Source organism: Mustela erminea, chromosome 10 (genome assembly GCF_009829155.1).
Source record: "Mustela erminea isolate mMusErm1 chromosome 10, mMusErm1.Pri, whole genome shotgun sequence".
NCBI lineage: Eukaryota > Metazoa > Chordata > Mammalia > Carnivora > Mustelidae > Mustela > Mustela erminea.
In genome coordinates this window covers 56,127,322-56,154,131 of record NC_045623.1, presented here as the reverse complement: position 1 = coordinate 56,154,131, position 26,810 = coordinate 56,127,322, and the positions used below count along the sequence as shown (strand labels likewise).

The 26,810-nt window shown below is 37.6% G+C and overlaps 1 protein-coding gene across 7 annotated transcripts in view; it reads left to right on the top strand.

The window, feature by feature from the left end:
- LEPR (leptin receptor) overlaps positions 1 to 26,810 on the top strand; it is a 99,498-nt gene that overhangs the window by 36,113 nt on the left and 36,575 nt on the right. For 6 of the 7 annotated variants that reach the window (XM_032303174.1, XM_032303173.1, XM_032303175.1 and 3 more), the window contains 5 exons: positions 707 to 1,030; positions 3,398 to 3,521; positions 18,901 to 19,109; positions 23,160 to 23,305; positions 25,120 to 25,264. In XM_032303174.1, coding sequence (XP_032159065.1) covers positions 707 to 1,030; positions 3,398 to 3,521; positions 18,901 to 19,109; positions 23,160 to 23,305; positions 25,120 to 25,264 — 948 coding nt within the window. Of the gene's footprint in view, positions 1 to 706; positions 1,031 to 3,397; positions 3,522 to 18,900; positions 19,110 to 23,159; positions 23,306 to 25,119; positions 25,265 to 26,810 lie in introns of those variants that run through there. The other variant, XM_032303176.1, reaches the window with a different exon arrangement.

The following is a 26,810-nucleotide window of genomic DNA, read 5'->3' as shown; positions in this document are numbered from 1 at the left end:
ATCTTGCCATTTTCAATGACATGGATGGAATTAGAGAGTATTATGCTAAACGAATTAAGTCAAACAGAGAAAGAAAATTATCCTATGATCTCACTGATATGAGGAATTTGAGAAACAAGACAGATGATCAGAAGGTAAAGGAGGGAAAAATGAAACAAGATAAAACCAGAGAGGGAGACAAACCATAAGAGACTCTTCATCTCAAGAAACAAACTGAGGGTTGGTGGAGTGGAGGGGGTGGGAGGGATGGGGTGGCCGGGGACGGACACTGGGGAAGGTACGTGCTATGGGGAGCACCATGAATCGTGTAAGACTGATGAATCAAGACCTGTACCCCTGAACCAAATAATAAATTATATGTTAATATAAAAAAGAATAATTTTTAAAGAAAAAGTGATTGAAATATTTAGCTATAGTTTTTTTCATTAAAATGTAAATATAGAAGGCTAGATTAATCAGCATTTGAAAATGCTTCATTCGAAGCATTTGAATTCAATTTTCAGATTTCCAAGAAGAGGTGCTAAAGGGTGAAGTTATCTCAGTAAATCAATGTACCCTTCCAAGTATCACATATTGTATAATGGAAGCCCAGAGCTCTGCATTAGGCATAGACTGAGCACTACATGGTTTAATTTCAGGTATTTCCTATTTATGTCTTAATCAAAATGACAAATTGTTTTTCTGTGTGTCTTTAATATCCTAACAGAATTTATTTATTTGACAACTGCACTTAACTTGGCATATCCAATTACTCCCTGGAGATTTAAGCTGTCTTGCATGCCACCAAATACAACCTACGACCTGCCAACTGGAATCTCCAAGAACACTTCCAATCTGAACGAGCATTATGAGGCAGTTGTCAAAGCTAAATTGAATTTGAGTACTACCTACTTTTCTAACTTATCTTCCAAAACAACTTTCTACTGTTGCTTTTGGAGCAAGGAAGATAAAAACTGTTCTGTACATGCAGACAACATTGACGGGAAGGACTTTGTTTCAACAGTAAATTCTTTAGTTTTTCAACAAATAGGTAAGTATATTAATGTTCCAAGCATTACCTATTAACTCTGTGTGTGTGTGTGTGTGTGTGTGTGTGTGTGTGTTTTAAGATTTTATTTATTTATTTGACAGAGAGAGAGCATAAGCAGGCAGAGTGGCTGGCAAAGGGAGAGGAAGAAACAGGCTCCTGGAAGAGCAGAGGGCCCCATGTAGGGCTGGAGCCCGATGTGGGGCTCGATCCCAGGACCCTGGGATCATGACTGGAGCCGAAGGCAGTTGCTTAACCAAGCCACCCAGATGTTCCCCTAGTAACTGTTTTAAACAAAATGTTTTCCTTCTCTGAAACCTGTATGAAGAAATGTAATATAGATGGGATTCTTATACATATCATTTTGTCTTAGTAATAATATTATGATTCATCATGTGACCAAACTAATGAACCCCAAATTATTTTATATTTTATAAAAATACAATGAGGGGACTCTTTTTTCCTATAAATCTATCACTTGCAATCTTCTAAATTTGCTTTAAAATAGAAAAAGCACACCTTATTTTGTTGAAAAGATAAAATATTCAAAATATTCAACTGTTGGGGGCACCTGGGTGGCTCACTTGGTTAAGCGTCTACCTTCAGCTCAGGTCATGATTTCAGGATCCTGGAATTGAGCTCTGCATTGGGCTCCTTGCTTAGTGGGGAGTTTGCTTCTCCACTCCCTCTGCCTTTCCCCAACCCCTGGTTTGTGTTCTCTCTCTCTCTCTCTCTATCTCTAATAAATAAATAAAATCTTTTAAAAATATTCAGCTGTTGAATTAGTTAAATTTTAAAACATTTATGAATAATATTTGTTCAAGCAAGGAATCTCTCAGTAGCCAATTACATATTTTAAATCAAGGGGGTTTTGTTGTTTAAGTATAATGCATACTGAATGTAGCTAGCATAATAATTCTGCATCTGAAAATCAAAACCACAAAGTTATTTCCAAGCCTTCTGGAAAAGCTAACAGAGCAGCGTCAGTTAAATCAGTATGCAGAGACCTATAGTACGAAAATAGAGGCACACATAAGTATAATACTCCTATAAAGGGTTAATCAGAATTTCTCAGTGTCAACATTATTAACATTTTGGGCCAGACAATTCATGGTTATGGGGGGCTGTTCTGTGCATTGTAGGATGTTTAGTAACATCCCTGGCTTCTGCCTATTAGATACAAGTAGCTCCTTCCCCCAAACATATCTCCAAATACTGCCAGATGCCCCTGAGGGCCAAATTGTCCCTGGTTGAGCATCACTGATTAGATGGTTAGAAACACTCCAGTTCATTGAAATCAGTGCAGGAGTAAGAACAAAGCATAAATAATATACAATAAATTCAGAGTTTTAAAACAAGTTAGTAGTAATAGCTCTTAGTGTCTCCAAATGAGTCGATGGCCATTAATTAATAAAATTCATTTAATTTTAAATGAGGCATATATTTTTTTTAATTCATAGGGGAACTTAGCTATTTGGCAATTATTAAATATACCAAGAGTGAACTTAATAAGGCAGGGTCTTTGTGATGAGCTGTGATCAAAAAGTGTTAGTACTTTCTTCAGTTTTCAAGAGGAATGATTATGATGCTGTAGATTTAAATTTTACACATAAATAATGCTTCCATAACCAGTCGCTTCTTAGTGAGTTTAACTAAAATTGGTAGGTTAAGCAGCGATTGCTGAGGATTTCAACAGGTGGTTCTGTCAGGCATACTGTTTACTTTGTAAGGGCTCAACAGTTGTAAAATCCCGACCAGCTACCAATCCTTCAGGTTTGGGGAAATTATGTTAGCGTTGTCTTGGGTTAGCCATTATTTGTAGTTGTTGCTATTCTTGCTTTTTAAATTACAAATCACCAGTAATTTATTACCAGGTAAGTTTTCCAGGGCACAGTGAAGTATATTTGCATCAGTTGTATTTGGGGCCTGTGATATTACAATAATAAGAATTCAAGACATGAATCATGGTTCACATGTGAATCACTGTGTGTTTAGTGCTAAAGCAGACTCAGAAATACTGCTCCAATTTGCTTATCCCTTAATGTTGAATATTTTTTTTTCCTCTTTGAAAGTGAGCGTGAACTGAGCTAGGTGAGGTCTTTTGTCCTGCTTAAGCAGTTGAAGATTTGGGGGGGGGAAAAAAAAAGAGTTTGAGAATTTAACTCTGTTACTTACCTAAAAGGAAACTGGGGACCTCGGGGGCTAAGTGATTTAGGTAGATACATACCACTGGTTAGAGCCGGTTCCTTTTCTCTCAGAATAGGTAATGGAAGTTGTATCAGAACACTGGTAAATTTAATTTAGTTCTTCTCTTTCATCTGAGTTGTTCCGAATGTTTTTCAGATTTAATGTAGTTTATTTTTAATTCAGGTGCAAACTGGAACATACAGTGCTGGATGAAAGAGGACTTGAAATTATTCATCTGTTATATGGAGTCATTATTTAAGAATCCTTTCAAGACTTATGACCTTAAGGTCCATCTTTTATATGTTCTGTAAGTGCCAAATAAATTAATTTGGAAATTTCTATGATACAATTTTTTTTAATGCGAGAGCTTCCATATACAGAAGTGGATTATGAAAACTCTCCTCTCCCTACATTTCCTTTTGTATGTATGTCCATTTCTAGAGGGCAGTTTTATGTATTTTTCATGCAATATTAATCTCTGTTAGGTTTCCTCTTTGCTCCTCTTGTTGATTAAGGTAGCAAGACACAGCAATTATGGATGGGCGTATATTCTGCAAGAAGGATGAGCTCAGTTCAGGGCTCTTAGATATTTGAGTGCAGGGGGAGAACTTGTTATACATTTTTTTTTCAAGCAGATTCTTTTGTCCTCTGCGATCATTTTATTAGCTTAGAAATGTAAGTGTTCAATATTTATTTGTGCAGAGTAGAGAGTCAAGATGGTGATTTTAAATAGCCATACACTTATGATTCCAGCGAAGACATCATTCAAGTTTCCTAATAACTCCACTGACAATACTTATCATTTCTAGATGAATTTTAGCTCTTTTTTCCTAATTTGTTCTTTTCTGTGATGCTTAAGGAGAAGGATACTAATTCCTTTCAGTTCTACAGTTTTGAGGGCATACTGTTGAGAGGCAATGTGCTAGAAACTGTCCATATAAACATGAGTCAAGAGAGGAAGTGGAATAGTAGTAACTAGGGACTAGGGGTGCAAGTTCCCATTTAATGTACAGAATTTCAGTTTGGGAAGGTGAGAAGAGTTCTGAAGCTGGATGGTGGTGATGATTATCGGACAATGTGAAGTACTACTGTCACTGAACTGTACACTCAGAATGGAAAATTTTACGTTATGTATATTTTAAATAAAATAATTATATTAATTATATATTCAAAAATCATTTTAAGTTAAAATAATTTATTTTTTTAATTTAAATTCAGTTCGCCAACATGTAGTATACCCTTATAAATTAAAATAATTAAAAGAGAAATTTAAAGATGTTAAAAAAAATAGAAGGGTTATGACATCTGTCTCAGAGGCATCACAGACTATTGTTGGGGCAGATTCGCACATGGCTTCAGTTGGAGTAGTTACTCTTGTATGTTGTTTAGGAATGTACGTGAAACCATGGGAGCACAAGATTGTTGTGGAAGCCTTAGGTGGGGATGGCTAGTGCAGCTGAATTCTAGATGACTCTGGAAGACTGCTAGCCTCTGTTTCTTTGGGTAGTTCTCATTAAGGACAGCCTTCTGAATGGGACTGCCCAATTGGTGAGAAGGTGCCCCCAGCTGCCAGTGTCTGAGCTTTACAAAATGTTAGCTTCCCAGACAAATGCTGGGCAGCCAGGAAACCTAGATACATGTTCACAACAGAAATGACTGCGCTGTGGATCTCTAGAGGCAAACAAAGTCACGGGTTGTAAAGTGGGAAAGGTTGGAATAGTAATTGGTGATGGACAGCCAAGGGTGGACATTAAAAGGACAGGAAAGAATGAGCTTGTTTCTAGTCTGTAGATTATGACCCAGCAGGGAGAGAAAGGTTGAAGATATGGTGGAAGAGAATCCATTGAAGATCTATGATAGAGAGTGAGTATTTTTTTTTTTTAAAGATTTTATTTATTTATTTGACAGAGAGAGATCACAAGTAGGCAGAGAGGCAGGCAGAGAGAGAGGAGGAAGCAGGCTCCCTGCTGAGCAGAGAGCCCGATGCGGGACTCGATCCCAGGACTCTGAGATCATGACCTGAGCTGAAGGCAGCGGCTTAACCCACTGAGCCACCCAGGCGCCCTAGAGAGTGAGTATTTAAATAAGTAAGTTCCAGGAAGAGAGCACAGATGGAAGGTTGGTCTTAAAATGAAGGAGGCTCACTTCAGCTTTGAGTATTGAGGAAAGAAAGGAAACCCTCTTTTGGTTGGAGAGATATTTAGAGCAGAAAATTCCCTACCTTTTTGAGCAAAATAGATTTTGGTTCAGAGAAAAGAATTCCTTTGCAATGTAGCACATTCCTACGATGACCTAAATATTTTGGATGGTAATCAGAAACTCCCTGGGCGCTTACTCAAGAGAATTTCAAACATTATCAGCAGGGTAGGGCAGTGTGCTTGGTGTTAAAGCTCTGTGACTATCTGTAAGGGTTTAAATTTTATTATGTATAGATTATATTTACATCTAGAGGTCTGCATTTTCAGAAAAAGATATCTGAATATATCAGAATTTACAAAGTTGCATAGTACCTTAGCTACAGCTATGAATTTTCGTTTCACTTCACTCAGCCAAGTAGTCACTGGTCTATTCATATAAATTGTCAGATCCAGGAAAATGAGAAAATTATGATAAATTAACTTGCTCATATGATGAATTTAGCAGATTGTTTTTGACCTGATATTATTATTATTATTAATTATTATTATTAGAGATGGAGAGAGAGAAGTTGGAGGAGGGGCAGAGGGAGAGAGAGAATCTTAAACAGGCTCTCTACCCAGCACAGAGCCTGACTCAGGGCTCCCTCTCACAGCCCTGAGATCATGACCTGAACTGAAATCAAGAGTCAGGTCCTTAACTGCCTGAGACACCCAGGCATCCTGAACTGCTTTTATTTTGAACTCAGGCTTCTAAAAAATCAGTACAGGAAAACTTATCATAATTGCATGCAGTTTGAGAAATATTGTGAGGTTGTGGCATTCCCCTCCCACATTAATTGTTCTCTCCTTTATACAATTTGGATAATATGTCCATTTTACCCATTGTTACATGCTGTTTCTGTCTTGAATTCTGTTGTGGGCATCTTTGGGCACTATATCTCCAAATAATTTAAATAAGACTTTTCAGATTAGAAGGAAGAGAGTCAGTATAATGAACCAGACCTCCATGGGAGGGAAAATCCATAAGGGTAGTTTCTGGAAGAAGAGATTTTAAATCAAAATCCCCTTCTCCAGACATTAGAGAATCTTTGGAAGAAATCTTTCAAATGCTTCTATGTGTAAATAAGTATGCTTCTTAAAGGAACTAAAACCTAATGTTTATAAGGGGTTTAAAGCCCTATAAATATGTCCCTTAAGGGAAAGCATTGTTTAAGCTCAGATATTAATGTTTGTAGAGAATCCAAAGGAAAGATACCATAGAAATGTGCTATTTTCAACTGCTTTAGGACATTTTATCTTTGACATGGAAGAGAAATCCTTTTCTTCCTTCATGAGATGTTTGCTGTGTGCACCAGCCACTGAGCTGAGTGTGGGCAACCACGCTGAACAGCTCAGACACAGCCCTTGCCCTCCTGGAGCTAACAGTGAAGATGAGGAACATAACAAAGTTTGAAAACACTGGTGAAATAAACTCAGGGACTTGTGAAAACACATAGACACAGGCACTAGAAGTATCTGCCTGGATTACGAGGGGGACATCGGATGAACCAGGTAGAGTGAGGAGCATTTGCAAGGTCCCAAGTTCACATCTGGTCATTTGAGAACATGAAAGGTAAGTACGGTTGCGTTATCAAGTTGGGGAATGGTGAGAAATGGAGGTGGATGAATAAGGGTCATCCTAAGAGTTGGGGCTTCTGTAACTGCTAACACCTCATTTACTCTGTCTCTTTACTATTCCCTATCAGCATTCCTGGTGATTTCCATGTCCATATGGATGCCTTTCAACTTCTTGAAGGCTTTACTTCCCCTATTCTTTCTTCTCCACCCCATATGGTTCACCCATTCTTGTGGACTTGTTCCAGAACTTGCCATTACCGGTAACCGTGCTCTGTATTTCAGAGTCAAGCACCTCACTCTCTGACCATCTCCTCCTCCTCACCTTAGGCTTCTTCCCTCTATTGCCTCAATGTCTGGAATAATTCTTCATATTTCTTGGCTCTGCCTTCTGAATTTCTTTTTCTCCCGTTTCTTCTGTACCTCTCTGCAGTGGGGGAATTTTCTCAGAACAATGTTGGGAATCAGTGGCTTTGTTTAATTTTGTACCCTTTCAGTGTGAGCTAGTAGTGTTTCTGCTACCTGTTCTCTCATAGGAGCCACACGGCCTCCTGTGACTCTCACTGTGATTCACCGCATTGGGTAAAAGCCCACAGGTCTCTTAGAGATAAGCCCTCCTCTGCCTTCTCTTTGATCTTTGCTTGGAAGCCATGTCCTAGCAGCGACATCTATGCCATCTAGAGAGACTAGGTATCTCGCAGCTCTTGTCTTGGTTTCTTTTGTTTAACAGCCCTTTGCTCAATATCTATCTCTCCTCTTGTGGCAAGAAGAAGCCAAGAGTCACCTTCAGACACCTCCTTGGCAATTTCCTGCAGCACATCACCCAGTTCAGGAGGCACACGCTGTCTACAGCTTGCTTTCTGCCCCTACATAAGATTCTCTTTCCTCCAGTTTCCAGTCCATGTTCTTCAATTCCTCTTGTACCCTCACTGGCAGTGTCCTCAAACTCCACATTTCCACTCACATCCTATTCAAGGCAATTTAGGATTTCTTTAGCCTGTGTCTCCAAATTGTTCCAGCCTCTGTCTGTCACCTGGTTCTAAAGCCACTCCCACATTTTTAGGTGTTACTGTATGGCATCATCCCATTTCCATGTTCCAATACCTGTCTTGGTTATTGTGCTATAGAATAAGCAAATAAGTTTAGTGGCTTAACACAACATTTATCATTTCATAGACCCTGTGGTTCAGGAATCCAGGTGCTGCTTAGCTGGGGACTCATGCCTCAAAGTCTTTCACAAGGTTGCAGTGAAGATGTCAGCTAGAACTGCAGTTATTTCAAGGCTTAAGTTCAGGAGGATCTGTTTCCTGGGCTTCCTAGTTCCTCATGGGCTATTGGACAGAGGGCCTTATTTCCTTCCGGCTGAGGCTGGAGGTTTCCTTTTGTTTTTTGTCATGTGGATTTCTCCATAGGTTATGCTACAACATGGCAGCTGGCTTCCCTGAGAAAGAGCCAGAGACACTCCTTGATGACCTTACTTTGGATTTTCAGCAGGAAAACTGGAGCTGGGGGAGGTTCTCTTACCATTGCTTTTCTCACCAAAACCTACCAACCTGCTCCTATCAGTGCTCACACAGCATCCTTCTCTTCTCTAATCATGGATGAGTTCTCTGTGTTCCAATCTCAAGTGAACCCTTTCTCATGTGTTTTGAGTCCCATCCCCTGTAGCTTACTCAAGGACTTTGCTCTTATAGTTATCCCCTCTCTTCCTTGCATTATCAAGCTTTCTTCTCAGCTGATAACACACTGTAATAACTCCCATTTAAGACATAGATCACACATTCCATTGAGTCACCACCCATTTCACTGCTTCCTTTAAAGAAAATCAAGTTTTAAAGTATTTGAATATATTATATTTTCGTAAGTTCCTTCTGGCCATGAGGGAGTAATTCAGTCTGGGATTACTCTTCTGTCATAAACAATTAGAAAACTGGATAAAAATGTAGGAAACATCTACTTCCAGATATGGGACAAAAGCGGAACAGAACTGTGATTTCTTTTTCTTTTTAAAGATTTTATTTATTTATTTATGAGAGAGAGAGAGAATGAGAGAGCACTGAGGGAAAGGGAGAAGCAGGCTCCCCACTGAGCAAAGAGCCCAGTGTGGGGCTCAATCCCAGGGCCCTGAAATCATGACCTGAGCCAAAGGCAAACAGGTGCCCCTATGATTCCTGAGAAAAGGAAACAAAGTGAATCCTGAATTATTCAGGTTCTCTGGACTAAAGGCAATTTTCAGAACTTGGCACAGGGCTGGGAGACTCAGGTGGAGCCCAGTGATTTTGCTGGATCAAGGAGACAGAAGTAGGAGTTCAGAGAGCATAAGGAAGCTTGAATTTGTGGGGTAGAGTATTTGGTGCAGGGGGGTACACAGAATTAGTACTGGGGTCCCCTTGACTGATGACCAGTCTGCCCATGATGTTTGGTAAGAAACTGAGTTGGGTAAGAAATACTAGGAAGAGAACAATCACCAGGAACTATAAACTAAACAATTCTCAAAAGTTATATAGGACCAAGAATAATTGAAGTTTTCTACAAAGCAGGTTAGTGAATATCAATGACATTAGAAACCCCATAATAGCTACATTCTAAAAGTGGGGCCAAATTAACCCTAGAGTCAAGGTTATTCTCTCCCCAAAATAACTTGAAAGAAAAAGGTTCAAACTGGTGCCTAAATAACTTAACTGACTGCCAGAACAAATGCCAACCTTGTTTAAAGCAAAACAACACAATCCAACACTTAATGTAGTATTCATAATGTCTGGCCTCTAGTAGAAAAATACTACACATATGAGGAACAGAAAAATGTAACTCCTAGCCAAGAGGAAAATGTAACTCCTAGCCAAGTAGAAAAATACTACACATATGAGGAACAGAAAAATGTAACTCCTAGCCAAGAGGAAAAGAAAAATCAGTCAATAGAAACAGATCCAGAAATGAAATAATAAAAGTAGCAGACAAGGATGACTATTACAATGCTCAAGGATATAAAAGAAAACATGAATATAATGAGAAAAATTGGCAATATAGAGAAGAACCAACTGCAATTTTTAGAGAAGACAAATGCATTATTTATAAAGTAAATAAAAGTGCTCCGTACTAACTGGGACATTTTAGGGCTAGAGTTATTCACTCAAGAAACATTTGGTGTGGGGCACCTGGGTGGCTCAGTTTAAAGCCTCTGTCTTCGGCTCAGGTCATGATCCCAGGGTCTTGGGATAGAGCCCCGCATCAGGCTCTCTGCTCAGCAGGGAGTCTGCTTCCCCCATCTCTCTGCCCACCTCTCTGCCTACTTGTCATCTCTGTCTGTCAAATAAATTAAATTAAAAATTAAAAAATAAAAAAGAAACATTTGGTGTGTGTAGGCCATAGTGCTGGGCTCCGTGAGAAGTACACTTCCCATTCCCTTCCTTCCTTCCTTCCTTCCTTCCTTCCTTCCTGTCAAGATGAACTCATGGATTCTTCTTCTATTTTATGGGCTATAATCAGTTACTATCATTTTTTATTTTATTGCTCAAATTGCCCCATATTTGGCCATTGGGAACTTATTCAGATTGGTTTCTGTCTCCTTTTGATGTGTCTCATATTATTTTTTCTTTTTTGAGGACTTCCTTCCTCTCTAGTATTACAAGATATTTCAAGTTAGTTTTATACTTTTCTTGCTTTAAAACTGGAATCAGCCATTTCTCCAAGGAGCCTAGATTCCTTTTTGTTGGAGAATGATATTTACAAAGCAGTATCTGGGAGCTACATTCTCATGTTACTTGGGGGGCATTGTTTCTGGGCCCTCTCAGCTCCAGAGCTAGTCACATGTATGTGTATCCACAATACACACACAACGTGTATATATAATAGGCACAAATTTGCATTTCTCTATCTCTATATACACATTCATTAAAAGCATGTATTCATACTAACATCGCCCATTTTTTAAAAGATTTATATATTTAGAGAGAGAGTGAGCAAGTCAGGGGGTGGGCAGAAGGAGAGGGAGAGAGAAAATCTCAAGCAGACTCCTTGCTGAGTATGGAGCCTAACCCAGGACCTGATCCCAGGACTTTGACATCATGATCTGAGTCAAAACCAAAAGTCTGATGCTTAACCAACTGGGCCACGCAGGCACCCATAGTATCTTCCATTGTAGTCCCAAACCATAGGATCCATTCTAGCCTTCCTTTTCCTTTCTTCCTTCTTTCCCTCCCCCTCCCCTCTCCTCTCCTTTTCCTCTCCCTCTACTTCCCTTCCCTCCCTCTTTCCCATCCTCCCACGCGTCCCTCTTTCTTTTTTCTCCAGCAATAAAAAACTGCCTTCCCTTTCCCACAATATCAAACCCATTTGCTTTGTCCTAGAACATATGTAAAGTAATTTTGGAATTGCTAACCTATACAAGCATACTAACTAGAGTACAATATTTGTTTCCACTCATTTTACCTTTGCTAAGGCTAAAGGTTTCATGGTCCAAATACTATGTTCCATAGGTAATTAGGATTTCTCCTCCAATGTGGTTATACTGTTAACTTGATATGCATTAAGGTCCATTTGTTTTTATTTGCAGTCTTTTTTTTTTTCCTTTCTCCATTTCATCCTTGTTGATTTTCCATTTGTTTGGTAATATCTTACATCTGAAGAGTACTTTACGTTTTACAAAGTGCTTCTTAAACTTGTCTCCTTGATGACATTTATCTAGGCCATTACTTCTTATTTGGGCCTGATTCATGAGATCTTGTGGAGCCAGTAATTTGCATATTTTAAAAAGATTTTATTTATTTATTTGTCAGAGAGAGAGCGAGAACAAGCAGGAGGGGAGCAGCAGGCAGAGGGGGAAGCAGGCTCCCTGCTGAGCAAGGAGCCTGATGCGGGGCTTGATCCCAGGACTCTGGAATCATGACCTGAGCCGAAGGCAGCTGCTTAACCGACTAAGCCACCCAGGCGCCCCAGTAATTTGCATTTTTATCAAGTTCCCGAGGATGCTGGTGCTACTGGTGTGGGGATAACTCTTTGAGAACCAATCTGTGGCTCTTATTGAAAAGAGATTCCTTAGCCCCAGACCTACTGAGTTCTTCATGGAAGGTCTAGGAATCTATTTTTAACAAGGTTCCAGGTGATTCTGATGAGACTAGTTTGGGATACTAATTTGGGCTTTGAAATTTAGGGGGATTCCCAAAGTAGATTTTTTGGGTAACATTCATATAGATTACCAGTCTGAGATTAAAATAAGTGACTTGATTAAATGATATACAAAACTAATACTGTTTTCAACAATTCCCGCTTACTCATTTGTCCACCATGGTTTGCTCTCAGTTTATGTAACAGTTAGGAATTGGGTGGTACCCATTTGATGTTATTCCTGTAATAGCTTGGCATAGATCTTTGCTTAGAGAAGTTTGAATATATTAATAGAAAAGTAATCCTGGGAACAAACAATATGACCAAAGATCAGAGGATAGACTGTGCTCTCTCTATAAATCACTGTGTCTATCAAAATGAAATTTCAGTACTAAATATTAATATGTCTAACTTCTGAGTAGAAAAATTGTCCAAATGGTAAAATTTTCAAGGAAGCCAAATTTAAAAGTTGAGAAATGTTTTGTTTTGTTTTGTGTAACTCTTTTCACTTTTAAGTAAAGTTTGCTCACTTATAGAGCGATTAAATAGTGGTACTGAATGTGTGTGTGTGTGTGTGTGTGTGTGTGTGTGTGTGTGTGTGTTGGCAAGGCATAAGATACTTGGCTGCATAAAAGTTTGTGAAGGATTTCAGAAATTTTTACCTTTTGGTTATTTTAAACCAATGTATCTCCTTTCTTATTTTATAAATTTGATTATCATTTTAATCGTTACACTTTAAAATGATCAAAATTTAGAGTGCTGTTTGATGTTCACAAATACTTCAGACTTCTTTTAGAAGATAAAAGAAGGTCTGATCCTGACTTTGACAAGTTACAAGGTCCCTGTATTCCAGTTTCACACAAACTTTGCAAAGTTTATGCTCTCATAAATATGAGCAATATCTCATCTTTTCCTCAAGGAATAATCCTTGAAATAATAATAATTATGTAATTATTACATAATTATATAATCCTCTAATTCTTTAAAGTTCTGATGTATGGAAATGTTAAGATGGTTCAGATTATAATTATTTTTCAGTTGTGAGCTCTAGTGTGTTAATCCCCTAAATAAAATAATAAAGTGGCTTCAGTAACAAGAAAATTTATCTTGTGATAATAAGACATCTTAGGTGGCACGCCTGGGTGGCTCAGTCTGTTAAGCGTCTACCTTCGGCTCAGGTTATGATCCCAAGGTCCTGGGATCGAGCCCCATACCAGGCTCCTTCCTCCATGGGGAGCTTGCTTCTCCCCTCTCCCTATCACTCCCCCTTCCTGAGTTCTCTCTGTCAAATAAATACATGAAGTCTTGAAAGAAAAAGAGAGAGTCATCTTGGATGTAATGAAATGAGCAAGGAACACTGAAGTACAAGACTTCAGACAAGTTTCAGGTCTGCATTGTCTCTGAGCCTCTCTTACTTATAAAGTAGGTGATATTAGTTCCCTCATAAGATAGTTTGAACATTAAATTAGTGATTCACAAGGTGTTTGTGTAAATTGTAAATATGCCATACAAGGAAATGTGATGTTATATTTAACGTGGATTTTCTATTTTTGTGTCCTTTGTCCATCAAATTCCCACCAGTAGGGAGTACAAAATGTTTCTGGCCAATAGCCAGAATAGCAAATAACTTGGGCCAAATAGCAAATATTTCAGACTTTGCAGGCCATACAGTCTTTCTTCCAAACTTGTAGTCATAGTTAATATGTATAAATGAATAAGCATGACTATATTTATGGACACAGAAATTTGAATTTTATGCAATTTTCATGTATCATGGGTTGTTCTTCCTCTTTTTCTTTTTTTTTTTTTTAACCATTTGAAAATGTAGGAAACCATTCTTAGCTCACAGGCTATACAAAAACAGGTGTATTTGGCCTGTGGGCTGTAGTTTCCTCACTCCTGTGTAGAACGTTTGGAAATAGAGTTTTAGATTGATTTTTAGAGTTTCTTAATGGGATTGTCTGTTGGAGTGATATGGGAAATTTGTGAATGGAGATGCCTTAAAAAAATCACAACTAATGAATTACTAAAATAAAGATATATATTATATATGGTCATTATTATAAATATATAGTAATATATTTTATGTATATTGATATTATAAAGAAATTAACAATGCAATTGATTAAATAGAACACACAACAATGAAGTGATAGAGAAACTAGATAGTTAATTTAATTGGTAACCAGCCCAATTCTATAACTATCCACTCTATTTAGAAAATATGGTATTGGAAAGACTATCTACAGTAAGACAGTGTAATTCTAACTTTTCTTTTTGTTTAAAAAAGAAAAATATCATTAGAATTTTCTGTCCTTTAAAAAGCATTAGTGAAGAATGTATGACTTATTTTCTGTTTACTTCTATTTTTGCTGTAAAATTTGGGAGTTCTTCAAAGCATAATACCGTGCAAGCATATTTCTGACATAAAATACCACAATTTATTCAATTTGTTCTTTTCCTAAAAGCTTTTATTTTAATATTTGAAAAATACCTAAAAGGCATAGTATGATATTTTTTTAAAAAATGACATTTCATTGGCTTTGTTTAAAGGTTTAGATAAAATTGAAAGTGCTAAGTCATTCCAATTCTAATTCAAAATGGTATTTTATGGGTGTATAGCACTTTAAAGTTTTCAAAAATACTTTTATGTAATCATCTTTGATTACAACAGCTTTGTAAAGGGAGGTGGTGCAGGCATTTTCTCTGTTTTACTGATTATGGAAACTGAGCCTCATAAAGAACGTACCCATCTATAGTCTTATGGCTCAGAAGCCAATGGAAGGACTTGATTTTAGATCTTGGTGTTAATTTAGGGTGCTTCCTACAATAATATTATCCCTGACACAGCGTCCTGTAGACTGCTTTGCATGCTAACAGGCCTGTAACTGTTGTTTCTTGATTGATTTCTTTTGGGACTAAAGTAAGGCTGAAGTCTCTCAGGAGACTCGAAAATCTATCAGAATTCACACTTAGTACCTGTGGTATATGTATGAAAGATTCGGGTCCATTCATATGTGAATTCTTGGGGATATGCTAGTTAGCAGAGTTTCTAGAACAGTGCATTCTCCTTAGTATATTTAACACTTACAGCTTTTTCCCTACAAAAGGACTGCGAGAATTCTGAAGGCAGTGATCCTATCTACATATTAATACTCTCTTCCTCTCCCTAAGTTCTTTAAAAAAAAAAAAACAAAAAACAAACCAGAGTGGTTTAGGTAGAAGGCAGCAGGTGTTTATGGACTAATGGGGTGGCTCAAGCAAGACAGGGACATGTTAGTTACCGCTGTCCCACCCATAACTGCCCACAACGCAATAAGTCTTCTTATTTGCAGCTGGACTTAGACTCTCCAGGCAACCAGACAGATGAAAAAACACAAAACTAATAAATCGGAAATAACAACTCTGTGTCTTGGTTGCATACTACTATTCTCTGTGCCTTGAGTTATGTAACTCAACCCAGCTGGTTACAGGCCGTCACCCACTTAAAATGGTTTGATATATGATTTAACGGTGTGAAAGCGATACTCATTCAGTACAGTTTTGAATTTTGATCGTTTCCCAGACTAGTGATATATGGTAGGATGAACACTCCCTCGTGATGCTGTGCAGTGACAATTCCCTGTCGGCCATGTGACCATGGGGGTGAACAGCTGATAAACTTCGACCATACTCTCTCTCTCTCTCTTTTTTTAAAAACTCTGGGTATGATATTCAGTAAATTCCATGAGATGTTCAATATTTCATTATAAAATAGGCTTCGTGTTAGATGATTTTGCCCACCTGTAGGCCAGTGTAAGTGTTTTGAGCATGTTTAAAGTAGGCTAAGCTAAGCTATGGCATTTGATAGGTTAGGCGTATTAAATACATTTCAACCTAGGCTACCTCTAATTTATGATGAGTTTATCAGGAGGTAACCCAATAACTGAAGGAAAAACTACAATTACTTTTTTTTTTTTTTTAAAGATTTTATTTATTTATTTGAGAGATAGAGAGAGAGAGCCCAAGCAGGATGGGGGCATGTTGGGAGCATGAGAGAGGAAGAAGCAGGCTTCCTGCTGAGCGGGGGAGCTGATGCAGGGCTTCATCCCAAGACCCTAAGATCATCATCTGAGTCAAAGGAGACACTTGACTGACTGAGCCACCCAGGCGCCCCAGCAATTACTTTTTAAGGTTAGCTCATTCATTTGTAGGGTTATAGTGATAGGCACAGTATTGCTTAAAAAGTTTTTCCTAAATTTTCTTTTTTTGAGTAAACAGTTTTATTGACATAAGATTAATAGACAATAAACTGTACATATTTACACAGTTTATTATATATTCAAAGTATAAATTTGTAAGTTTTTTGTAAGTTTTGCCATATGAAATCACTCATAAAATCATCACCCTAATAAAGAAAACAAATATATTGCCAATCATGAAATTGCTTCCTGACCCTTTGTAACTCCACCTGCTGCCCCTGTCTGTGGTTCCTACCGTCCTTATCACCCTCTACTGTCCCCACACAATGACCTGCTTCCTGTTACTGCAGGTTACTTTGTATTTTTCTAGAATTTTATATAAATGCAGTCATACAGTACTTTGTCATGCTGTCATACAGCATGATAATTTTGAGACTTATTAATGTTGTGTGCATCTACTAGAAGTTCATTCCTTTCCACTGGGAAGTAGCATTCTATTATATGGATATACCACATTTTGTTTATCCATTCACCTGTGAATGGACACTAGAGTTATTTATAGCTTTTGGCTATTACAAATAAAGCGGCCACAAGCCTCTCTGTTTATGTATGAGTCTCTGAGAGGACATATAATTTCATTTCTCTTGGATGACTAAGAGAATGTGTAAATCATATGATAGGTGTAATTTTAACAACTTAAAAATTACTAAACTGTTTTCCGAAGTTGTATCGTTTTACATTCCCACCAAAGGTGGATTAAAGCTCCAATTTCTTCACATCCTTATAATTAATTTTAAAAACTTTAGCCATTCTAATATGTGGATAGTGTTATCATTGTGGTTTTCATTTGCATTTCCTGAATAACAAATGACCTTGGGCTTCTTTTCACATGTTTATTTTCATTGATTTATCTTCTCTGGCTAAGTGCGTGGTGAAATCTTTGCCTGTTTTTAATCGTATTGTTTGTTTTATTATCACTGAGCAATGTTCTTTATATCTTCTGGAGACAAGTCCTTTATCAAATAGATAATTGGGAAATATATTCTCTCAGTCTGTGGCTTGTCCTCTTGTTGTTCCGTAGTGTCTTTCTTTCAAACAACAAGTTTCAATCTTGATAGGAATCCAGCTTATCAATTTGTTCTTTTATGGATCCTACTTCTGGTGTTGCATCTAAGGAAATGTTACCTAACTCAAGGTAACAAATTTTTGTCCTTGTGTTCTCTTCTAGAAATTTTATAGCTTTAGGTTTTACATTTGAATCGATGATCCATTTTGAATTAATTTTTTAATCTGGTGTGGATATGGATTGAAATTTGTTTTGTTTTGTTTTGTGTGTAGATACTCCATTGTTCCATGCAGCTTAATGAAAAGATTGCCCTTTCTCCACAGAAGAACTGCTTTTGTACCTCTGTAGAAAGCTGGTTGTCCATATATGTGTTGGTCTCTATTCTGTTCCATTAATCTGTTTTTCAGTACTTATGCTAGTACTCTGTTGGCTTGATTATTGTGATTCATTAGCTATAACGCCTTATTTTATTATTTTAGTGGTTGCTTTAGGATTTATAATATAGGTTTTTAACTTACTACAATCTAACAGATGTACATCTAACTAATATCGTACCACTTCATGGATGGTATGAGAACATTAAAACTGCATACTTATGTCACGGCTCTCTCCCCTAAGCTGGGAGCCAGTGTCACACATTATACTTCTCCCTGTGTTATAAACCCTACACTACATGGTATTATTTTTGTTTTAAGCAGTTGGTAAATGTTTACCCTTCTAAAGTTCTTTTCTTTTTTTAAGATCTTATTTATTTATTTGAGAGAGAGACAGAGACAAAGATAGCAAGAGAGAGCACGAATGGGGAAGAGAGGGAGAAGCAGCTCTCCACTGAGCAAGGAGCCTGATATGGGGCTCCATCCTAGGACCCTGAGATCATGATCTGAGCCAAAGGCAAACCCTTACCCAACTGAGCCACCCAGGTGCCCCAGTTTTTTTATTTCTTGTATGAAATCAGATTTCCATCTGTTGTCATTTTCTTTTTGTCTGATGGACTTTCTTTGGCAATTTTTGTAACGCAGATCTGATGATGACAGATTCTTTCAGTTTTGGTATGCCTGAGAAAAACTTTTATTTCATGTTTATTTTGAAAGGTATTTTCTCTGGGTGTAGAGTTTTGGGATCACAGTGTTTCTTTCCTTTCAGTACTTGACCGTTGCTTCACTCTCTTCGTGTGCGTATTATTTGTAAGGCTAACCTGCTTGAACCCTTATTTTTGCGTCTCTAATATAATGTATCCTGTTTTTTCTAGATGCCATTTAAGCTGGATGTTTGGAACAGTTCACCTCGGTTTGGATTTTTTTTTTTTTTTTTTAAGATTTTATTTATTTATTTGACAGAGAGAGATCACAAGTAGGCAGAGAGGCAGGCAGAGAGAGAGAGAGGAGGAAGCAGGCTCCCTGCTGAGCAGAGAGCCCGATGCGGGACTCGATCCCAGAACCCTGAGATCATGACCTGAGCCGAAGGCAGCGGCCTAACCCACTGAGCCACCCAGGCGCCCCTCGGTTTGGATTTTTATCATATATTTTAGATAAATCCAATCCTGTCGCATCTATGCTAATATTTAACTCTTCCTTTGGCACGTAGGCCTGAAGTTTTAGAAGAGTCACCTCTGGTCCCCCAGAAAAGCAGTTTTCAGATTGTCCAGTGCAACTGCAGTGTTCACGACAACTGTGAATGCCACGTGCCTGTGCCAACAGCCAAACTCAACCACACTCTCCTTCTGTATCTGAAAATCACGTCTGGTGGTATAAACTTCCAATCACCTCTAATGTCAGTTCAGCCCATAAATGTTGGTAAGTCATGCATAAAAAAAGGTATTATATCTAAACATCAGCCACACAAATAGGTTAAACATTGCTTACAGAAGTTTTCAGTAGCTTATCTTGCTTTGACGCGTGCTGGCAGGACAGCAAATGCAGAACCAGGGAGTATTAAAAGCAGCCTCTAGAATGTTTTAACAGTAGTATACATTATCTCTGCAGTTGTGACTTGAATTCTTTCTTTTTTATAAAGACTTATCCATTTGTTTTAGAGAGAGAGAGAAAGAGAGAGAGTGAGTGCAAGCATGAGTGGGGGGAGGGGCAGAGAGACTCTTCAAGAAGACTCACTGCTGAGCACAGAGCCTGATGAGGGGCTTGATCCCATGACCCATGAGATCACGACCTGAGCCAAAACCAACAATAAGATGCTTAACTGATGGAATCACCCAGGCGCCCCTTAAATTCATTCTTAAAAACAGTTTTTCTTTCAATCCTGGATCTGTCCAATGGATATATATCATTGGGGTGTTACTTTTTCACTTCTCATATAACAATTTCCAGAAATAATTAGGAGCCGGTTTTTACCCTTGTTTATTTATTTATTTTGTACTTTTACTTACTACTTCAATAAATATTTCTTAGAAGCTCATGTGTGTCAGCCACTGATCTCAAAGCTGGGGAAACAATGGTGAGTGAGACAAAGTTCCTCCCTCATAAACTGGAGACAAACAAGAGTGAGCAGAGAAAAACAAAAAAGTAAACACCTAAATCATTTTCCATACAAATCTGATTATTAGAAAAACTCAAATAATAGGTAGTACCCCATATTTTTAGTGCAAAGATTCCCAGTTTCTTTTGATCAACCTGAATATATGATTACAGATGTGAATAATAATATAGGCATTATTCACTTAAAATTGATTAACTCAGTTTCGTGTATGTATTTTATATATAATATATAATTTAACAGTGTTACTATTTTCCACTTATATTTCTTGAAACCATTATATACCAACTATTTACGTGCATCTTGACATCATTGTTTTTGACATCACTCGAACCACTTTTCCAGGTATTTCACACACAATTTTCCAAACAACTTCACCTTCACTTCCCTGTAAGTTACCGGGGATATACCACTTTTTGAATCTGTATATGACATCATATTTCAACATGAGGACCTTCAAATAATTTGTCCTTTAGGGATATATTTGTGGTCTCTATGACATAATTACAATGACATCCAAGCAATTCTGTGATGAAGTTATAGCACAGGGAAAAACATACATAAAATTTATAAAATATCATTTTGTTCTCTTTTCAAAACTAATTCTGTCAGGCGATTTTTAGAAGCATTTAGAACCAGAGTTAAATGAAATATTTACAAAAATAAGGTAGTTAGAAGGTGTTTATGAGAGACTTTATAAGAAACCTAAAAAGAATTTTGTCTTTTTTTCAGGGGTAATTTTTTGAGGAAAAAAAAATCTTTCCTTATACTTCGGTATATATGATAATGTCCTAAAAATGTTAAGTTCCACAAAATAAATAAGATGAAGAGAGTGTTAGGTAGGTTTAAGGACTATTATTTCAGCTGTGGAGGTCAAAGAAGACCCGTTTTTGGAGATAGCATTTGAGCTGAATGAAAAGGAGATAGCCATGCAAAAATCCAGAGCAAAAGGTGCTCCAGCCAGGAAAATAGCACCCATAAAACCTCTGAGATGGAATGAGCTTGGAAGTGGGAGGGCCCAAGACAAGGAGCTTGGAGTTAATGAGGTGGGGGAATATTTGAAGATGTGGTCGGAGGTATTGGATTCGGGTCATATGGTAGGCCAGGGTTATAGAGTTTGGGTTTTATTCTAATTACAGTGGAAGCTTTTGAACCAGGAGAGTGATATGGTCGTGGGTGTATGTATGTATGCATGTTTAAAATTTACTCTGCATGTGGAGAAGGAAATTGATGGGGAAATGAGGAAGAATAGTTATAAGAGTAGAATCAGAAGGCTCAGATAGGAGGCTATTGGAATGATCTAGTTGGTTTAGAGATGTAGCACTGGAGAAGTAAAGAGATGATCATAGCTGGGATTCATTTTGGAGGTGGTGCTAACTGAAATTTCTAGTGGATTGGTTACGGAGTATGGACAGAGAAGAACCAAAGATAACAGACTCGTGCCAGTGAATAGCTGTACCAGATATTTGGGGAGGATCAGATGTGTGACATATTATTTTGAGATGCTTATAGATACCCAAGAGATGCTGAGCAGGCAGTTGGACATATGATCCTAGATTTCATGCGAGATGTATATGGGACTATCTGGTGTATAGATGTTTATGGGATTGCCTGAGATCATCCATTTGGAGTTCAGTGAGAGAAAGACTGAGGCAATCATAGAAAAGAGGAGTGAAAAGAATGTGGTGGCCTTGAAGTCGAGTGGAATCCAAATGAGCAGCTATGTGGAATGCCGCTAAACAGTGAAGGAAAATGCATCAGATAACTGACAATGGGTTTGGCAAAGGATGATGACCTTGATAGAGTGGTTTCAGTGAACTGGAAGAGCAGAAGACCTACCTGATCAGAGTAGGTTGGTTAAGAAAATGGAATATGAAGTGGGGAGAGTGAGTAGTGCCAATTCTGCCAAGGAATAGTGTTCTGAAAGAAGCAGGTAGATGGGGTATATCTAAGATATGGGTGGTCCAGAGAAAGATTAATTTTTGGATTTCTAATATCAAGGTATCTATGTATGCCAGCAGAAAATGTACGATAGTTTATAATTTCATGATTTCTGTTTGGTGTTTTTGTTTTGTTTTCTTTTTGGTCAAGAGAACTCAGTGAATTTCACCTACTATTTCTAGACTTTAGTGTTTATCTGTCTCTGCTTTAAAGTAACTAAAATTTGTAATACATCACATAAAGTAAAAGCTTCATTAACTTTGACTCAAGGAAAGGAGAAAAACTACGTCTAAATTCTTAAAACATATAGTATGTTAATTATAGTAATATGCCATTTTAGTTCCTGAAAATAAAATTCAAATCAGTAAACATTTCAATGTAATGATTATTTCATTGTGCATAATTCCTGCTAGTTAAAATCTTGAAAACATAGAGATGCACTGAGAAGAAAATTGCGTCATCTGTTTTCTATCATTCTGGCTTTTTTTTTCTATTTTAATACATATTTATAAATATTCTTTTGTTAATTTCAACAAACCAACAACTCAAGTATAGATGATTAATAATAAACTTTTAAAAGTAACAATATTAGCATCTTCAATATTCTTCTCTGATATGACTTTTAATGACTGTATAGATTTCCCTATGGGGATGAACCATTATTTATTTAATCAATCCTTTATCATAAGATGTTTGTATTGTTTCTATGAATAATTTCAAGGTTACTTGTGTTCAGAACCACACACACACACACACAATCTATACACAAATACATATTCATACATGAACACATGCATATACACATGAACTCAAATGATTTACTAAGTTAAATGCATTGTTAAGCTAAGAAACTCTATCCCCATTTCTGGTGGCAAGCTAGGGCCTGCGTGTTTTATTCCACGTAAAACATGCGTGCTGTGGGTTTTGAGTAGGTGTGTCTAGATTATTATATTTCAAAGTTAATAGATTTGCTGAATTTTATATGCATATTTACCTGAATTTTTGCATGCAAACTCCATATGCATTTTCAGAATAGTGTTCTGCAAAATGCTGTTTTCCCTTGTCACCTGCTAAACCAGCGGCTGAGTGTGGTGGGGGAGGATTCAGAGAAGTTTGGGGAGTGCTAGGTTAAATAAAGTTAGCAGACTTTTTTTACAGCAGGAATTCACACTTGTCATAACAACCTCATTACTGATTTACAGTTTTTGCCATGTGCGGAGAGAAAATGAATATATATGGATTGCTACGGAAGGGTACAAGGAGTAGACCTAATATTTTGGTCTGTAATTAACCTTTGAAGAAGACCACCTTTTGAGTTGTTGAAAGAACGGGATATGCTAAAAATTCATTTTGACTTTGCTTTGTGATTATCTTGAAAACTGCTTGACTTAAAAATGTTCTCTTTTTTCCTTAAGTGAAGCCTGATCCCCCATTAGATTTACATATGGAAATCACAGATGCTGGCCACTTGAAGATTTCTTGGTCCAGCCCAACATTGGTGCCATTTCAACTTCAATACCAAGTGAAATATTCAGAGAATTCTTCAACAAACATGAGAAAAGTAAGTATATTTCAATAAATAAAATGAATAGTTGAGAAGCAACTAAAGTAAAGAGGAGACCCCTTCCACGTCCTGTAGAAAATGCCCTTTGCATGCCAAACAGGCAGGGTCCTTCTAGACGAGAATCAGCTCTAATTTAATATTATATCACTGGCTTTCATTTAAGATCAGCATAGGAAATGATCACATGAACAGCATATCCTCATCTGCGGTAAACACTTTTAGAGAAATTGTTTGATGTTGCACAATATCTCTCATGTATGGATCCCTGTTACATATTGAGGAGTGTGACAAATTCTTCCCAGACTTTAATGCCAGAGGAAGTCCCAAGGTCTTCTTCCAAAAAAGAATTTATGTTAGATTAGTAGGTTTCTCTGTCTCTCTCCCTCCCTCTCCCTCTTCCTTACACACACACACACACACACACACACACACACAGCTGAATGGCAACAGGAAGACCAGTTACAGGAACTCGAATTCATAATTATAATTTTATCACCTACAGACCTCTGATTTCTGATTTTACAATTCCAAATGTTTTATTGGTCAGCATATTTGTATACTTGCACCGTGTGTATTTGCTGTATAAAGTCTGTCAAATTCTTTTTGCATTCTTTCCATATTTATTGAGCACGTACTAGGTACTAGGAGCTGTTCTACATGCATCAGGATGTCCTGAGTGGTAGAGCTAACGGGTGCTGGTGGAGCTAGTAGGTTGTAATAGTCAGTGGAGGTCTCATGGAGAAGGTGACACTTGAGCAAGGATCTGAAGGAGATTGGTGAAGTAGGTATCTAGGGGGATTAATTTCCAAGAGAGAAAACAGTAATTCAGAGGCCCTAAGCCAGGGGAGAAGCTGGAGGTTGGGGGAGGCAGTGGTGGAATCAAAGAGAAGAAAGAAAGGAGGAGGAGGGAATCATAAAGAGAATGGGCCATGCATGGTCTTCGGCATTTTCCTTTGTGAAACAAACTGTTACATAATTTATAAGTGAAAACCTGTCTTTGTAGCTCTGGGCCAATTTTTAAAAAAGACTTTATTTTCATAAAGAACAGAAAAGGAATCCATGGTATCCTGTGTGGAAAAGCAGAGTTAAGGCTTTTCTGGGCTTCAGTCTGTAAAATGGAGACAAGAAGATTTGAAATCTAGGTGGCCTGCTATCGTATAATACATTTGTGGTGATTCTCACCCTTTTGGTCTCTGGTACCTCACGGTTTAAGAGGCCAGGGAGTTCAATCGCTTTGGAGTACATCATTGGAAAACAGTGTATTTGCTAAGCAATTCTTATTAGTGATTGTTTTATGCAGAATTAGGTCTCTCAGATATTTGCCCTTTAGTTTGTAAACTGTATTTTGATTCAGTACAGCTTCTCAGGGTAAGGGTTCAGGTTCTTAAAATTATTCATGCCCTCCTCTGTGACACTTTCCTCTAGGAATGTTAATAATTCTGTGTCTGCTCCTGCTCATGATTTTCTACCACGTGTGTATTACAGATGTCAGTGGTGGCTTGAAACTCCCTGCTGACTGGCTATACCTCTCAAATTTCACAAGGTCAATATTTGTTATCATTCAGTAAAAAATGTCTGCTGATCATCACTGTGTTTTTATTCTTGGAGTCGTGGGTTATTTAAAATTTTATCGACAAAGGTGCAAACATTTGTTATTTTCTCACTGTTCTCTGTTTAATGCTACCGTGGTCCGGCCAACTATTCTGTTAAGATTTTCATTCTTTGAAACTTGTTGGAACTGCTTGTTCTCAATTTTGATGAAGGTTCCATGTCAACTTCATGCTCTGATGTTTTCAAACAATATTTAACAGGCTGATGAGATTGTCTCAACTACATCTCTGCTGATAGACAGTGTGCTCCCTGGGTCTTCATACGAGATTCAAGTGAGGGGCAAGAGACTGGATGGCCCAGGAATCTGGGGTGACTGGAGCACCCCTCTGATCTTTACCACACAAGGTAGGCTTTGTAATAGTAGCTCCTATCAAGAGAATATGCTTCCTGGTTTTTCTTTTGGCCTATTGTAAGCGTCTTAAATTTTGTGGCAATAAGCCAAAAGGAGGGACACAATATTAACATTTTATTTGACTGTTGGCAGGTAAATTTGTGAATGAAAACTTGTAAAAAAAAAAAAAACAAAACAAACTTGTGTAGGAGCTCCCAAGTTTATGTGCATCCGTATTCAGTGTCTTGCTGAATTACTCTTACCTATTCAAAAGATAGACTTAGTAGAAAGGTTCCAGACTCACAAATTCAGAACATTACTGGTATCAGTGTTTCCTTAATTTACATTTAAAATCAGATATATTTATTTGACATAAATTCCAAATATTCAAATTTCATTTATTATATTTATATAATATAATAAATAATAACATAATGGAATAATTCTTTTCACTCCAGATGATGGCTTTTAAGAGTTTTCACTGTCAATTTTCATGTTTTTAATCTTCAACATCAGAAAACTTGTGGTTTATTCTAAACTTCCTCATGAAGTTGAGATGGTGTTTTACAAAGGGCACAGACATCTTGGAATGGTCCAGCCCTGTCATATGCTAACTTGGGACCCGGAAGACACTCCAGGGTCTTTTGCCTAGTTGTCTGATCTGTCCAAAGAACAAAATTATTCCTACTGAAACTCATGCAGGGTGAATATGGATATGTAGAGACAGCAAGTGCCATGTAAGTCATTAAGCAGATAGTCAACACATTTAATGAATTAAGTCCATTTACTGATTACTTCCTATTTAAAAAGCATCAGTTAGTCAAAAAGCCAGTAACATTAGTGGTTTAAGAGCACTGACTTTGGAGTTGACAATGTTTTATAAAAGTTCTGGCCTCACCACTTATTTGGAAAGTTTCTTTGCCCTTCTGTGCCTCAATTGGCCCATCTGCAAAATAGGGACATTCTTATTTGGATAGAATGAAACAGTACACCTACTGTGCTCACTATAGTGTCTGAGCCTTAGTAAGCACCCAGTGAACAGTAGATGCAATCACAGTTTCCAAATCTACACTCTCAATATTCAAAACCTCAGCATCTAATGAAGGTGACAGGTTGACATGATACATAGCTAATAGCATGAGCAAGGTTGTCAGAAGAGCTAACAAAGTTCTAGGCAGCAGGAAGGATTGGTTCTGCCCAGGAAAGCCAGGGACCTTCTGTGAACAGATTTAGAAGACATGGATTTCTCAGATAATTATTGAGCATCACAATGTGTGTGCTGAGGACTCAGCTTCTAGAATTTTTTGGAGGAAGGTCACCTTTTCTACCGTCAATTATTTATTGTTGATAAATAGTTCTTAATCACCAGCAGTGAATTATGTAGAGGGAAATAGATTACAACACCAACTTTTAAAGAATGTCCCATGGAGGTTTTTAAGAGAGTGGGATGGGGTGCAGAGGAGGCAAGTGACCCTGACCCCCACTCTGAGAGGCCTCTGACTTGCTGCCTTCACTTACTGTCCAGTGAAATAGTTCTCTTTCACAAGAAGGTGGCTTTCT